This window comes from Natrix helvetica, assembly GCF_964273705.1.
Source record: "Natrix helvetica genome assembly, chromosome: 4".
Lineage (NCBI taxonomy): Eukaryota > Metazoa > Chordata > Lepidosauria > Squamata > Natricidae > Natrix > Natrix helvetica.
In genome coordinates, this window is record NC_138550.1 from 135,403,774 (window position 1) to 135,421,001 (window position 17,228).

At 38.4% G+C, this 17,228-nt stretch overlaps 1 protein-coding gene across 1 annotated transcript; it reads left to right on the top strand.

Annotated features, from left to right (window-relative positions):
• Positions 1-1,741: 1,741 nt before the first annotated feature.
• GDAP1 (ganglioside induced differentiation associated protein 1) lies at positions 1,742-9,112 on the top strand. Its single transcript, XM_081952846.1, has 6 exons — positions 1,742-1,985; positions 2,581-2,773; positions 5,839-6,012; positions 6,348-6,442; positions 6,690-6,804; positions 7,042-9,112. Exons 1-6 carry the CDS (start codon positions 1,869-1,871, stop codon positions 7,422-7,424), a joined length of 1,077 nt encoding a protein of 358 aa, XP_081808972.1. The 5' UTR covers positions 1,742-1,868; the 3' UTR covers positions 7,425-9,112.
• Positions 9,113-17,228: the final 8,116 nt, after the last annotated feature.

Below are 17,228 nucleotides of genomic sequence, written 5' to 3' on the forward strand. Positions count from 1 at the left end.
CTACCAACCATTATAAGTACCCGCTACATAAATTTCCAGACTTAACAATTGTCAATAGAAAAGACAAAAAAGTTTGGGTAGTAGGTGTGGCAATACCTGGAGATAACAGAATAGAAATGAGATAACTAAACATATTTAGTTAACTAAATATGAAGACCTGCAAATAGAAATAGAATGACTGCAACAAAAGAAATAAAAGGTAATTCCTATCGTAAAAAGTGCTATCCCAAAGCAATTGGAGCATCACTATCAATAGTGTTCACTTTAATACTAACAATATTGAGTTATAAAGGTACCATTGGTCAATTGCAAAAGGCAGTTTTACTTGGAACAGCTGACACCCTGCTTTAATACCCTCAAACAACAACATCTTCCTGTCGCAGGTCCTTAGGAAGAACACCATAGGTGGACAAAAATGCCAAATCCAGTCAAAACATCAGGCTGACTGTGCAACCAGCCATAATAAGAAGAAAATATAAACTCAATATAACATTTTACTTGAGGTAATGTATCCTCATTATATCTGGAACTATAGAGACCTCTTGTGGTCATTCAGAGTTAAGTAATTTAATTTGTGAAGAATTTTTCAAGTAGTCTAAATTAGTGATGCTTTTCCATTTATTTTGCAGGGCTCATTTATTGAGAAAATCCCCTTACTTTTAAGTGACTCCTTTCATTAATTATTCTACAATTTGAAATATCTATTTATTTATTTATTCTGTAAGTCTATTTTTTTTTACAACCAATTAAACATATACTCATGCTAAAATATGACTAAGATGTTCAGGTCTGGCTTTAACCATAAGGGAATAAAAGTGAAAGAAGATGCCCTGGTAAACATCTTAAAGATGAAGAAAAGCTAGAATATACATTTTTAAATATAACAGAAAGTATCACATCTACCATTATGAAACAAATACAAAGTTAAATACAATGGAATACAATTATGAGCCACTGAAATGCCCAGGAGGTTAATAAAATTATGTATGAAGGTGAGTTGAACTAAAAGAAAAACATGGGAAATACATAACATTCATGTATCTCATACACATTTTGAGACAGATATTAATTTACTGTTGAATTGTGAAAACCGGTCAGGCGATCAAACCGGTCAATCCTGGAGGAGATCAACCCTGACTGCTCTTTAGAAGGCCAGATCCTGAAGATGAAACTCAAATACTTTGGCCACCAAATGAGAAGGAAGGACTCACTGGAGAAGAGCCTAATGCTGGGAAAGATTGAGGGCAAAAGGAGAATGGGATGACAGAGAATGCGGTGGCTGGATGGAGTCACTAAAGCAGTAGGCATGAGCTTAGATGGACTCCAGAGGATGGTAGAGGACAGGAAGACCTGGAGGAACGTTCTCCATGGAGTCGCGGTGGGTTGGACATGACTTTGCAACTAACACAACAACAACAAATTGAAATGTTGAAGGCATATTCATTTAATTCCATTATCCTGCATTATTTAAGTTCAGTTTCTTGTCTGAGTTCAAGGAAGCTTTATTTTAGTTAAAATAATTAAATGTATCTAAAATATTTATTTATTACAAACTAGAGAAGAAATTCAGGAAAAAGAACATTTTTTTCTTGAATCTAGGTAGGTAGCTGAGTTATCTCTGTGTTGATCCTGAATACCCAAGATTCTCAACAGTTTTTTCATTTCATGAAATCCTGTCGGAGGGTGAGGGCAAAGTCAGGAAGGCAGCTTCGTCTGCTACTAATGAGCATGCTCAGTTTATGGAGCAGACTCAGTAACAGAGAGAGGAGAGAGAGAGAGAGAGAGAGAGAGGGAGAGAGAGAGAGAGAGAATCAAATCTCATGGGCAGAATCTCGGAGCAGTGAATTGAGCAGGAAGAAAAACGTGAAATGGCAGAAGAAAAGGAGGAACAGATGGCCGACAAAGCACCCCCAGCTGAAGTGGAGGTCAAGTCAGAGGCTAAACTCATCCTCTATCACTGGACACAGTCCTTCAGTTCCCAAAAGGTGAGTGTCTCATCTGCTAAAAGGAATGTTGTATTTCAGAACCTGGATAGCTCCCTTCACCCATGTACAACCCCCCCCCCCCCCACTTTTAAGACTGCCTATTTGCCCTGGGGAGACAAAGCATTTGTATTAAAGGCAGCTGTGGGTGCCTGAGAGAAGAAGGAATCAAAAATAATGAAAGAATGGCATACTCAAGCCAGGAAGCTTCACAAACAGGCCCAGACTCTATTGTTCAATTTTGTGCATTAAGAATGGGAGCTTGGCTAATCCAAGATAAAGGAATGGAAAATAGACAATAACAAAACCAAGTGAGATCAATTTATATTACAGGAAAAAAGTGTCATATGAAGAACTGATATTTAATATGCACATTAAATCGTTCCTGCAGGTTTCTTATTGTTTCTCTGGAATAGCAGCATGTTTTATTCAGCTATTTATTATCATAATCTCCCAATTTCCATAGCAAATATCCCAGGGCCAAGTTCCATGGCCAGGTTTGGCTTTGAATCCATAGAATATGTGATAAACTGCATGCTTTTTTAAAAAAAATGGGCACCCATAATCTTTAACAGGAAAGCTTGTCCATTTGTTTCAGGTACGACTGGTGATTGCTGAAAAGGGCTTGAAATGTGAAGAGCATGATGTAAGCCTTCCATTGAGTGAACATAATGAGCCTTGGTTTATGCGTTTAAATGCATCAGGAGAAGTCCCCGTGCTCATTCACAAAGAGAACATAATTTGTGATGCAACTCAGATTATTGACTACCTTGAAGATACTTTTGTGAATGGTAATAAGATATTTATATATTTTTTAAAAAAAAGCCTTAATGTGTGTATCTCATTTCATATGTGTAGGGAGATTCTCATTCATCCAGGCCATTGTTGTCCCAAAGGTGCTTTTTCAAGAGGCAACTGGATTTCCTTGTTTTTCTTTCGCCTCTCATCCAAGAAGCTTCTTCAGCTCTGACAGGATGATGGGGGAATGGAAGGATTTATATTTCTTGCAGACAGCTGGTCATTTGCATTCTTTTAGAGAATCCTTGTGTCCTCAACTACTCTAAAAAAGAATGCAAATGACCAGCTGTCACATAGGAATATAAATCTTTCCCTTCCCCACCATCCAGTCAGAGCTAAATAAGCTTCTTGGATAAGAAGCAAAACATCTTCAAAGAAAAACAAGAAAATCCATTTGCCTCTTAAAAAGCATCTTTGGGACATCTTATTTCATAGAAATTTATTTATGTACTAAATGATTATTTATAGTATGCATTTTATATTTTGTATCTTATTTGTACACCACCCAGGGTCCTTCTGTGAGGGAGATGAGTGGTAAATAAATAAATAAATGTGATAAATAAATTGCAGTTTGAGAAAGTTTTCATGAGGGATACATAATTTTAAGCTTTATTCTTGCAAGACATAGAAAAGACACATGGAGTGAGATATAGACACATATAAATCTTTTTATCAGCAACTCTTCTGTAGAGAAACAGGAATTTACCTTGACCAGTATTATCTGCCTTAATTGGCAATGGCTATCTGGGAAGCTAGAGAATTTCTTTATTTCTTATACAATCCTGTTAACTAAAATCATATCAAGAATATATACAGGTATTCAATAGGGTGGAGTTAGATGATAACATATAGAATAGTATGAAATCCGATCAAATATATTCCTTGTACCTGAGCAGAAATCTGCCAGTTCTACCTTGTGGAGACAGGCATCTAAGTACAAACAAACAAAATCATCCGGATTTGATTGAGAAAGACTCTTGAAAGAATACCATAACTTGCAGTGATGGGATTCAAATAATTTAACAACTGGTTCACCCAGGATCAGGTTGGCTCCCTCTGTCGTGGGAGTCATGGCCCATCCCCGTCTTCCAGCTTTGCCGCATATATGGGATAAAGCTGCCCGCGATGGCCAACCTGATTCTACCGTGTTTCCCCGAAAATAAGACAGGGTCTTATTTCCTTTGTGCCCACAAAATATGGTTTGGGTCTTATTATGAGGGGAGGGTTTTGGGGTTGCTGGGCAGCTGCTCTCTTGCGAGTGGGCTCCCAAAGAGCCAGGCACAGCCTCATGGGTGAATAACTATATTGCGCTGTCTCAGCAATGCAACACAGCAGCCATGAAGCAACCACGCTCACAAGCAGCCACCCGGCAAACTCCCTTTCCAGCCGGGCACAGCACCATTCACTGACCTAGGGGTATGGTCAAGCCGCGTGAACACCTGTTTGCCACTGCCCTACTTCTGCAGCTTGGCACCTTCGAAATGCCAGTGAATGGCGCTCTGAACGTCTGGCGAAGGGGGTTACACGAGCAGCTGTTCCACTCTTACTCATGCGCTCCCATCTTCACAATGCCCTGGCCCAGCCCTCTCCCGTGGAGCCAGGGCACCTCCGCTGCCACCGCATGGCTTTTTCTCACACAGCCCTCCTCTCCAGTTGTGCAGAGCGCCATTCACTGGCATTTCGAAGGCGCCAATCTGCGGGAGCTGGGTGGCGATGAACAGGCGCTCATGCGGCTTGGCGATACCCCTGAGTCAGTGAATGGCGCTGTGCCCGGCTGGAAAGGGGGTTTGCCAGGTAGCTGCTCATGAGTGTGGTCGCTTCATGGCTGCTGTGTTGCGCTGCTGCAACAGCGCAACACAGCCATTCGCCCGTGAGGCTGTGCCCGGCTCTTTGGGAGCCTGCTCGTAAGAGAGCAGCCACCTGGCAACCCCACTCTTCAGCTGGGCACAGAGCCACTCACCAACCTAGCAATATCCTGAAGGCGCCAAGCAATGTGATTACCTTTGCCTCTCCCCGGTTCCCGCGGCTTGGCACCTTTGGAATACCACTAGGTCGGTGAGTGGTGCTTTGCCTGGCTGGGGAGGGTGTTCAGACCGCTTATCTTTCAGGGGGGGGGGCTCATATTTTTGCCTACCTGAAAAATGTGGCAAGGCTTTAGTTTCAGTACATGTTGTATTTTCGGGGAAACACGGTAGGCAAATTGGTTAAATTACCACCACCCCAAGCTATCAAAGTGGATCCTGGGTGCTGTGTTGCAATGGAGAAATGGGAAATGGAGCATCCAGCAGAAGGGAAGGAGGAGAAGCAGGGAGAAGAAAGAGTGAAAGCAGCCTCCTTCCGTTAGGGCTGCCACTCTGTTGCTCATTTCCCCATTGCTATGCAGCCCCATCCACCACCACCCAGATGCCCTCGCTTCCCACAGGCATTTCTTTGCCTACCTGATTTCCAGCTCTATTGCATTTCTCCATCCTGTTTCTTACTGCATTCTGTCTGCTCCTTCTCGGTCAGAGCTGAAATGCCACTGACTTAAGTGCTGGTAGATGCCAGCCTTCTCGCGTGTGGGCCTGGGCAACTGCTGGAGAGAAACTGGGCCTGTTTCAGTGCCTGGTGCCCAGATGCCCAAGCTTCCCCCAAGCATTTCTTTGCCTACCTGATTTCCAGCTCCATCATGTTTCTCCGTCGTGTTTCTCGCGGTTGTATGCAGGGAAGCAAGTTTGTGGGGCTAAAAAAAAAAGTTCAATTAATCAATTCCAACTTCACGAGATCTTTTCATCCACAATCAGATCATATTCAAAATCTCTTTTATTTTTCACTTTCAGATATAAGGGTTAAAGTGGGTAAGAGGTTATGAATATCTAAACCAGTGTTTCTCAAACTTGGTGACTTTAAGTCCTGTGGACTTCAACTCCCAGAATCCCCCAGCCAGCACTGGCTGGGGGATTTTGGGAGTTGAAGTCCACAGGACTTAAAGTCACCAAGTTTGAGAAACACTGATCTAAACCAACCTCGTTTTATTTATTTTTTGCTAACTTTCATCTATGGATATTCTTCTCTGTAGAAAAGACTCCAAAATTAATGCCAGAAGAAGGAAGTATGTATTATCCAAGGGTTCAACATTACAGAGAACTCCTAGATTCCCTGCCTATGGATGCATACACACATGGCTGCATTTTACATCCTGAATTAGCGGTAGACTCCATGATTCCTGCGTATGCCACGACCAGAATTCGCAGTATGTGCAAGAATTTTACATGTCCTAGTTATCTGTGCTGTTCAAATTCATTTTAATTTTCTTATTTAAATGATTTTATCAGATTTATATTTATTTAAAATCAGCTTATCAGCCTGGTGAAATAAGCAACATATGGCTTTTTAAAAAAAACATTTTAGTTGACTTTCAGGATTAATTCTGCATTACAGATGACGTTTCACTGGACTGTTCACCCAAGATATTGCAAATCCATACATTTTTACAAAGTTAAAATATTTTAACATGATAAATGTTACTTAATTTATTTGACGGTTTGATGTTTAATAATCTTAACTGCTTAATTGCTGTTTTGCAAGGCCAAATAGGTAATACTGAATCTGAATTAAAGAAACTCGCTGAAGAAAATCCAGATCTGCAAGATGCATATATAGCAAAGCAGAAACGACTCAAAGTAAGAACAGAATATGTATAATTAATTAAAATGGAACCTAGGATTGCTCGGAATATTATATTAATGTAAAATAGCAAATATTGCATTCTTTTCTGCTTGGAATAATTCCATTTTAAAAGAGATTATATATATATGCCATTTTGTGTCATTTAGTAGTCTTACAATTGCTTGCTAAGATTCACAATATTCAAGAGAACTTATCATCATTATTTTGGAAGCTAATATGTAACCCATTTATTTCCTGTAGTCTAAATTGATGGACCATGATAACATAAAATACTTACAGAAAATACTAGACGAATTGGAAAAAGTTTTGGATCAGGTTGAAACTGAGTTGCAAAGGAGAAATGAAGAAACACCAGGTAGAATATTATTTGCAGTCAATTCTGTCTCATTTCTTTAGATTATGCAATGTTGAATCATCATTTAGTAATCAAGTCAAGTAATGCTCCAATTTGCCAAACCATTGCAACAAATAATCTAGAACTAATGGTTACACACATTTAATAAGAATATTAATTTCATGCAATAGAGGGATCTTTGCATCATATTGCATTTTGTTAGTCTCTAATTATTTATGCCTTTATTTTTGATATCAGAAAATGGACATCAGCCTTGGCTCTGTGGAGAATTCTTTAGCTTGGCTGATGTATCCCTTGCTGTAACACTCCATCGGCTGAAGTTCATTGGACTAGCAAGGAGAAGTTGGGGAAATGGAAAGCGGCCTAACTTGGAAGCCTATTATGAGCGTGTCTTGAAGAGACAACCATTTCATAAGGTTTTGGGACATGTCAACAACATACTAATCTCAGCAGTTCTTCCAACAGCATTTCGAGTAGCGAAGAAGAGGGCACCCAAAGTGTTTGGAACAACTCTTCTGGCTGGCTTTTTAGCAGGAATAGCATATTTTGCATTTATGTGTGCTCGGAAGAAGTTTGCTAACTTGCTATTATCAATAAGAGGAAGGCAGAGTTATCTGTAGATGCTTCCTTGCTAGATCGGAATCGGAGTGCTTTATTTTCCAAAGAGGCTGATTTGAAGAATAATGGTCCCAAATATTGTCTTCTATTATTAGACCTTTTTCTGATTGTAGAAATACATTAGTAATGTAAAAGAATCTTGCAAATTTAAGACAAAAACACAATGATTAATTTCAAACATCTTGCTAAGCTATTATATGTTCAATATGATTTTGATTTAGTGTAATACATCCACCAGCCTTTATGGTTCATAAACTATTGTTGAGGGGTTTCCAGTTGTAAGCAATGTCTCTGTAACCTATGGGTAAAAATCCCCCACAATTAGTTCAATGTATGAAACAGCGAGAAGCTTGTTTGTGGAATTGAGGAAGCATATTTTTGTTCCCTCTTGCTCCATGCTGCCTTTATTTTTTTTAATAATATATTTATTAATTTTCAATATCAAACTTTAAAATGAAAATTAACATAAAAGGGAAAGGGAATTAAACTAAAATTAAAAGTGACAAAAATATATCAAACAAATTTGTAACAAAAATGACCTCTATCTTTCTTTTGGTACAGGGATAATAATAATACAAGCACCTTTTTCTTAGTTTAAATAAATAGCACCAATATACAAAACATCTTAAAATACTAATAATCAACTTACTAAAATCTCCAATGTGCACAAAATATTCTTCTCTTGGTTTTATCTAAGAAGTAGTAAATTATTAAATACAAATCTATCTGTTTAAAAAGCTGCATTATTTCTCTAGTCAAACCCAGTCTAATCTTCAGATCTCAAAGTCAAAAGTTTATTTTTCTCGTTATTCTAGAAAAAAACTAAGAACGGTCTCCAAGTCATAAGAAATTTAGTCAAATCATGCCACCTACAGAAGAATTTATCTGGAGAATAGGGCTAGCAGGATGGGATGAAGGATGCAGAGTTGTGGGTTAATGATGGATTTATCCAAAACTGGATAGATGAAATTCTCTTAAATTTAATTCTTTGCAGAGCCCTTCATATAATTTTGATTAACTTCCTCCCCATCACATCAATCTGCATATTATCTCTTTATGTTAAGGTGAGTCCCTGCCCCTTCATTTTTCCTAAACTTACTTACTTATTTACTTATTTATTTATTTATTTTCCCATCTTACCAATAAACAAACTCTAGGTGACTTACAAATGATAAAAAAGATAAATACAGAAACAATTACAATTTAAAATGCCACAAAAAGTTATGTCATTTATAAAAGTCATAATATTAAGTCATTATATCTTACCAGTGATTTGTTTGTAAACAATGGATGTTTATACCTGTTATTTTAATAGATTGTTGTACTGTGATTGGCTCATAAAGCAAGCCCATTAAATGTTGGCTGACACAGTGGCACATGCTTCAATTACAGCCTTAAATAAATGATTAGCTAGATATTTGATACATAGCAGGTAGGATTTCAAGGCACAAATTAAAGTTATGCCTACCAGACCTCCTTGATTGTTTGTGTGATTTGGAAATGTTTATGCACATTAGTGATCTATAATCTATTCAATTAAAAGCAGTGTGCATTTTATACTGTATTTTGTGCAGAGAATATATTGGTAATTTTTTTTCTTAACGCAAACATATGCTTCGTGCTAGTGTATTAATGCCATCTTTGATGTACTTCAGAAAATATCTGTTTCACAAATACAATTTCTTCAGAACAAACATGAGCACAGTGTTTTGACTTTCATGCTTTTTTTAAAAAAAGTAATTAAAATGGGTTGAGCAAACATTAACTTAATTGCTAAACACGACTATGATAGAATCTTGAATTTCCATCATATGCCATGATGGTTGCAAATCATCATGAGATCGACCCGATTTTATGATCTTTATTTGTGCAGTCGTTAAGTGAACGCAACAGTTGTAAAGTGAGTGTTGCAGTGGTAAAACAAACCCATTGTTTGCAGTGGACATATTCTTGCCAGAGACTGGGAGTAGATGTTGATTTCCAGCAAAATATTGCAGAAGTGGTGTAGGCTTTCCTGCCTAAACAGGAAGTTGGACTAGAAGACCTAGAAGAGCGATGGCGAACCTTTCTTGGCTCGCGTGCCACAAGTGGGGGGAGCGCAGGGGGGGGCGTGTGTAGGCGTGCTGCACCCATAATGCAACGCGCGACCACCCCATTTTTACATGCTTTTTTCGCCCTCCCCAGGCTCCAGAGGCTTTATAGGAGCCTGGGGAGGGCGAAAAGAGCCTCCCCCACCCCCTGGAGGCCCTCCGGAGGCTTCAGGGACCGTCCAGAGGCTTCCCTGAAGCCTTCGGAACGCTTAAAACGACCCTCTGAGCAACCTGGAAGTCAGTTCCTGTTTGCTCGGAGGGTGGTTTTAAGCGTTCCGAAGGCTTCAGGGAAGCCTCCGGACGGTCCCTGAAGCCTCCGGGGGGGGGGGGGGGAGCCTCTTTTCGCCCTCTCCAGGCTCCTATAAAGCCTCTGGAGCCTGGGGAAGGCAAAAAATAGCTTTTAAAAAGGTGAACTCAGCTGGCCAGTGTGCGCATCTGCGTGCCCTGACAAATGGCTCCGCATGCCACTTGTGGCACGCGTGCCATAGGTTCGCCATCACTGACCTAGAAGGTTCCTTCCAGCTCTGTTATTCTATTCTATTCTATTCTATTCTATTCTATTCTATTCCTGTGACCTTGGGATATTGCAAATGGCTATTAATGTGTGCTGGTGACAATGAAGTGGTGAACTTTGCCTCTGGGCCCTAAGTAACTTTTGGGGGCAGGTCCCTCATACCTTTGAGTGGTCTTTAAGCAACTGGTCATTAGTTGAGGACTACCATTATATCACAGTGTGAGACATTGTGCACAAAAGTCAAGAGGAGTCTTCCCATCGCCCCGAGTCCCTTTCGGGAGAGGGGGCGGTCTATAAGCGCTAAGAAATAATAAATAAATCTATCTTTCCCTTTATCCAGTATTGCAAGCCCTGTTGCACTAGTTTTATCCTAACCAAAAGCATTGTTATGGCATCAGTCTATTTATTAATTTTGACAATACTATATGTGTTTATTCATTATGTGTTAATTCAAGCCCTCTGAAGCCACTGAGAATAAGCCTCAAGTCAGAGGATAGTTTTACCTTCATAAAATATAATGCTTCACAATGCTTTATAGCCCTTTCTAAGCACTTTACAGAATCAGGAAATTGCTCCCAACAATCTGTGTTCTCATTTTACCAAGGTCAGAAGGATGGAAGACTGAGTCAACCTTGAGCCGGTCAGGATTGAAGTGCTGGCAGTTGGCAGAATTAGCCTGCAATATTGTATTCTATCCACTGCACCACTATGGATATGAGACCAAGGAATTTCCTAGGTGATGAAGGATTTCAATTAAGTATTTCCATATCTAAGTTAGCTCTTTTGTTCCAATATGAATATTTCTCAATCTTTCTCAACTCTGTTTCATTTATATTTGGCGATTCCCCACCATCTATAGAGAAAATTATTTTTTCATAAACTCAAGCTCTTATCCCAAGATTCTCAAATTTCCATTTATTTTAGACTCATCAGAAAAGGGATTAAGACCTGCTTATTATTTTTTGTGTTGCATCACATATCCAAACAGAATCCCCTTTGGTGAAGCATTCTGATAAGGTCCCAGGTATCTATTTATTTAGACAAGTCTGTTGCAAAGATTATGAATCTTTCCACTGTATGGTGGAAATGGCAGCAGGAAGGATGAATAGATACTGAGGCCTATTTGTTTACCAGTGTTTTAAATCCTGTTCTGATGCCTGGGGTAGAACATCTGGGATAGGCAAGACATCATAGTCTTTTCTTGATTTTTACCCAGTTGGAAAAATGTTTATTAGTTTTTAGCTATTGATGAGCAAACAACAATTCTTCATGCACCCCTGAGACCTTCATGGAAAAAAACAAAGCTCTCCTAGATAAAGTTGATGACACTACACAAGACACACAAGACACGGGAGGTGCCGGAGCCTTGCTGGTGGGGCGGGGGGAAGAGGCAACATCGAGAAAACTTAGATCACAAAAGTGAGTTAGAAAAATAATGCAAGATCACAAAAGTGAGTTAGAAAAATAATGCAATTGCTCATACAGGGAACTTTTTTCTGTTGGATATAAAATAGATTGAAAATATTGGAAGATATAAGGTAAAAATATGCTGTCAAAAATTGTTAAGTAGTATTTTACTTAATGTATTAACAAGTGAAAGTTATGAGAATCGGGGGGAGTGCCATTTCCTGCATAATGTAGCTGTCATAATTTGTACCTTTATCCATTACCCTTCTTCCTAAAAAATTTGTAAAACCAATAAAAAAAATTGTTAAAAAAAAACAATCCTTCATGCACCCCTGAAGATTATTCATGTCACTGAAGAAAAAAAACTATCTCACCATCTAGGAAGCACTGATCTTTACCATATCATGTTGTTTCTCACCATGGAATGCTGTCTAAAGAACCATCTGTTTCAGTATCATTCTACTATCAAAGTGGGCTTGGATACTTGGATCAGGTCTGACATTTTCATGTGAATATATCTATTGCAGCTTAAGGTCTGTTTCTTCAGAACTGCTAGTGTCAGCCCTCAGGTTGCCATTCAGGGGGACTCTGTCCATCACCATGCCCACCATGCAACGCTGCCACGTTGATGTTGCCTCTCTGATGTCGATTGAGCCTGTAGCTGCATGTGGCTCTTCTACCCGGGTGCAACTGCCTACTCTGATGTAACTCTTCTACTCGGGTGAACTGCCTACTCTGATGTAACTCTTCTACTCGGGTGCAACTGCCTACTCTGATGTAACTCTTCTACCCAGGTGCAACTGCCTCCTCTGATGTAACTCTTCTACTCGGGTGAACTGCCTCCTCTGATGTAACTCTTCTACTCAGGTGCAACTGCCTCCTCTGATGTAACTCTTCTACTCGGGTGCAACTGCCTCCTCTGATGTAACTCTTCTACTCGGTTGCAACTGCCTCCTCTGATGTAACTCTTCTACTCGGGTGCAACTGCCTCCTCTGATGTAACTCTTCTACTCGGGTGCAACTGCCTACTCTGATGTAACTCTTCTACTCGGTTGCAACTGCCTCCTCTGATGTAACTCTTCTACTCGGGTGCAACTGCCTCCTCTGACGTAACTCTTCTACTCGGGTGCAACTGCCTACTCTGATGTAACTCTTTGCTCGAATGCGGCTAACCAGGAAAGAGGCTATGAGGACACTGAGTGGGGGTGTGGCTGGAGGTGTGGGTCATGGTGATGGTGGGTGGGTGTCATCTGGGTGGAGTTGTGGGTGAAGCTGGGTGGGGTAATGGTATATATATGGGTGATGGTGTTAACTTGGTTAGAACTAACTTGGATTTGATTAACTTTGTATCATTGTCATTTAGTGCAAGTTATCATGTAGTTTGTTAGATAGAGATAAAAGATTTTCATCAAACAAACTGAATCTCTGTATGCAACGTGAACGCTGGAACGTGACAGTTAGAGTTGAGTCTTATTAAAACACTGGCATGCACTTCTAATTGTAATACAATATATTTAAATCAGCTGAAACAGACCATAATATATCATCATAGTTTGGGTCCCCAAAGAACACTTTGGAGATCCAAACTATAAAGTCATTGCAAAAAGTTTGAATTTGTCTTACTTTGACACATTTTTCAATTAAATACAATGTTTTCCAGGACTTCTTTTCCCCACTGAAGAATTTTTGAATGTTATTGTTAACCACATCTGATATAAAGTTATAGTAAAGACAATGAATTAAAATACATTGTGTTATATCATGATTTTTTTTCTGGGACTAGATCTTCAGATGGGACGAAGTTAAAATTATATATAAAAATATAGTCAAGCTTAAGAAACATATACTATTGTATGGGTTTGTTATATAAAAATAGAAATGCTAAATTCCAAATCCTTATTCATTTTTCATGGAGCTCAAATGGTTTAAAAGTTATGGCTTGATAGAGAATGAATCAACATTTCTGAAGAAAGTAAGTAGACAAAATTTGGCCAATGGTTAGATATAAACATACATTACCTTTAGTTTCATGACAGAAGAAAGCTGATAATGAACAAATAGACTTACATCTGTAACAGCTTCTATTGAAGATTGGCCATCCACTCACAAAATTTTAGATTTTAGATGAATTTTCTTACTAATGGAAAATATATATTGTAGCCAACATGATAATTTACTTGCAAAATGGCAAATTAGTGTGTGATACTTTTAATTTTTCAACAGAAAGTTACTCAGATTCTCTCCTTAAACTGTAATAAGAAACATATTTTTAAGCTTAGAAAACAATGCTTTTTGGGTTTAGTTGGTGGTAGAAAACAGATGAAAATAATTTAACTTCATGACCCAGATATTCTGGCAATACTAACAAATTGGACATGCTCTGTTTACCACAGATTTTAATTTAACCAAACAATACTGATTATGTACTGGCATCATCTCTGTTCTCCAGTAATAAGCAGATTTAGATAGAAAAATCCCAGTTCTCAGCAAAGGTTACTTTCAGGTAAGAGTAGAATTAGAACTTTGCTTTGGCATTGTTGCTCATCTACTTCAGTCATATTTAATATTCAACAATGGGAGACCAAAATTGGAGAATATATAGCAAGGAAAAAAATGACTGTATATATTCATTACAGACGTTCATCTACATTCAGTGCATCACACACCAAAGCAGGCTTACATATTGGCAATATGGTTTTTAAGAAACAAGAGATTAATTAAAATACCAGATAAAATGACTTTAAATAAATATAAGCAACAGTGTTCAATATTTCAAGAAAATGAGAAATGCTTAAGTAGTGATTAGTGACTAGGAATGGTGAAGGGAATGGGCTATCAAAAGTTCTTCCTTTTCTTGTTTTTTTATATTTTACTTTTTGCTTTGTGTCAGCATTTAATTTTTATATATCTAAATTATTTTTGTTATCAGCTTGAATAATGCAAAATCATTTATAATAAAACATCGTGTGTGCATGTGTGTGTGTGTGTATTCACAAATTTTGAAACTGGATAGCTGCAATGATGCTTATGCTTGATTAAGGATTCTGTAATCTACCATTAAAACATAATCTGCTCTAACCATGGTGAAACTAGAATATGTTATTAACTGATAGTTCAAAAAAAAAAAAACTATGCCGTTCTTTATCTGCACTAATTTTTAAAAATGTATAGCACGATTTTTCCTTGATTAAAGTTAATGCTTTCCTAAATAGTACGATCTACAATGAAAATGTCTTCGGATACATGATGGTGTTTGATTTACTAGGATACAGCTGTTATTCTTTGGGATACTGTATAGGAAATTATCCACCAAATGACCACCAGATGACAGTATTTTCCCAAGGCTACATGTTAAAGTTAAAAAAAAAAACCAACTCTAGTTTTCCAGTTTTTAAATTTTTTATTTTAAATATTACCTATTGGAATTTCTAAGTGTTCTACCTAGTGAAAATGCATATGGGAAAAGTGGAACCTTAAAGAAATGCATTTCATCCATGCATAAAGAAGGCAAAGTTACTCCAGTTTGATGACAACTGTGTGAAAGGGATCGGGCATTATCTTCTCAGGGGAATTTTTTAGCTTCCTGGTATAACTTTCACCTCTGGATTTCTAAGATAGTCTCCCATACAAGTTCTTACCAGGCTCAACCAGCTTATCTTTGAAGATCAGATGAAACTGTGCAAGCATATCCATCGCATGCCTATAACCATCTGAATAATCTGACAGAATAGTGACATTAAAAGCTAGCAATTGCCCTTAGATTTATATACTACTTCACGGTGCTTTACAGCCCTCTTGAAGTGGTTTACAGAGTCAACATATTGCCCCCACAATCTGGGTCTTCATTTTATCCACCTCGGAAGGCTAGAAGCTGAGTCAACCTTGAGTCAATGAGAATTGAACTGCTGGCAGTCAGCAGAATTAGTCTGAAATACTGCATTTTAACCACTGCGAAACCACTGCTCTTTACTGGGTACATTTATTGATAAGAAACACACAGAATAAGGGTGTCAAACTCCAGGCCCATGGGCCAGATGTGGTCTGTGAGGTGCTTAGATCTGGCCTGTGGAACCTCCCTGGAAACATCAAAGGACTGGCCCACGATGTCTCTGCCAGTGAAAATGAACTCTTGTGCTACACGTTAAGAAAATTAGGAAGAGCCAAGTCTGAGATACTTTCTCAAACTGCATTTCTGCCTTGGACTCAAATTTCTTTTATCTGACTGTTGTCTTAGTTGCGATTGTTCCTCCAGTTTTTCAAAATTGGGATAGGATAGAATGGAATGGGTTAGGTAAATATAGGATAGAATAGAATAGGATAGGACAGGACAAGATAGAGAATACTCTATTGGTGAAGTGTGACTAAACACAAAAGGAATTTGTTTCTGGTACAACAAACATTCAGTGTACATTCATTCATCTTTTTTTTCTATTTCCAAAACTTCAAGTTATCTAAGCAATAAAATGTCAATAACTTTAGTTAACACTGCACACATATCATTATATTGAAGCAACATGTTTATGATTTATTATCATTAGAATGAACAAAAAGTTACTCCTACTGATCATTACACTTAGTGGGTAATGAAATGTTTGAAAGGAAACAACCAAACATCAGGGAACATCAAGAACTCCATATTACAATATCTGAATAGTTGCTAATATTTTACTTAGATATATTTTTTGTTCCTTTTTCTCCTATACAAAAGGGCATTTGAGGAAAGAGGAAAGGAATATGCTAAGGCAGGGCAATCTCTGGACTTCTCCATCCACTTTTTTTGCAGTCTCAAAAGTAACTCCAGATTTCCGAATTATGACAGCAATACCATATTTTGTGGCATGATTGTGTGTTTATAGACTGATGGTGGGTGGTGTGTCTGGTTGTCTGCCCTATAAAGGGGCAAACTAGGTACATTAATTAAATGCTTCTAAGTGCTGAATGTTTTCATTTCTCTGCCCCTCTCCCTAGAGATATGCCACCTCCTGAATCCCTCAGAGGTTGGGTGTGTGTGTATTTTAAAAAAAACGAGCCACCTAAAAAAGAGCGAAGAACTGAGATGACAAAAATACATTCTAATGAGGAATAAACATTAGCCTTCTACAGCTTCAGGGGGCTTAGCCGGTCTGAGAAAGCTCCACTGGAATTACCCTGTGAAACAGATTGGTAAATTGAAGGGGCGACTTGCTTTGAAAGAATGAATGGACCCTGACAACTTCAAAAAAAGCTTTGGAGCTTGCAGAAGTTTTTCAAAGAACCAGTGGCTTTTCTGTTGCTTCTAAGACTGTCAGTTCATAACATTACACCTTAAATTTTTCGTATAGAGATTGTAGGAAGGGAGGTGTTAAGTCGTGTGATTAATTCTCTGCATTGCTATGAGTAGTTTCAACTTTTTTAAAAAAAATGTGGCTAGCCACAGGCTTTATGTTTTTTTTTCCTTACTGTTGTTCTAATTGAATGTTATATTTTCATTTGGTTCATTTGGTTTGTTATATTTGGTTCGGCCAACACAACTGAAGTCTGTTCAGCTCTCAACATTCTTAATGTGGACTTAAGACTGGTCAGTCCAGTGTTATGTAGTCTAAAATCCTTTAGAAGTTGGGTGCTAATAAATTCAACTAAGTAACTAAATGGTCAATCCTACTTTCACATTCTCATCATTGGGGCAGCTTGAAGTGTGTTTGCTTTACAATGAGTTACTCTGTTCCCACTTTGCATTGATAAGCGCCTGATTCAAACATTTACTACCTCTAACAATGGGGACTGGGGTGGAATGCAAATTTTCCATGAATTATGAC

Bases quoted from the DNA above. Each gene is read 5' to 3' on its own strand.
- GDAP1 (XM_081952846.1), top strand. From the start codon at position 1,869: ATGGCAGAAGAAAAGGAGGAACAGATGGCCGACAAAGCACCCCCAGCT. The intron at 6,443-6,689 runs GTAAGAACAGAA...TATTTCCTGTAG, and splicing joins CAAAGCAGAAACGACTCAAA to TCTAAATTGATGGACCATGA. The intron at 6,805-7,041 runs GTAGAATATTAT...TTTTGATATCAG, and splicing joins GAGAAATGAAGAAACACCAG to AAAATGGACATCAGCCTTGG.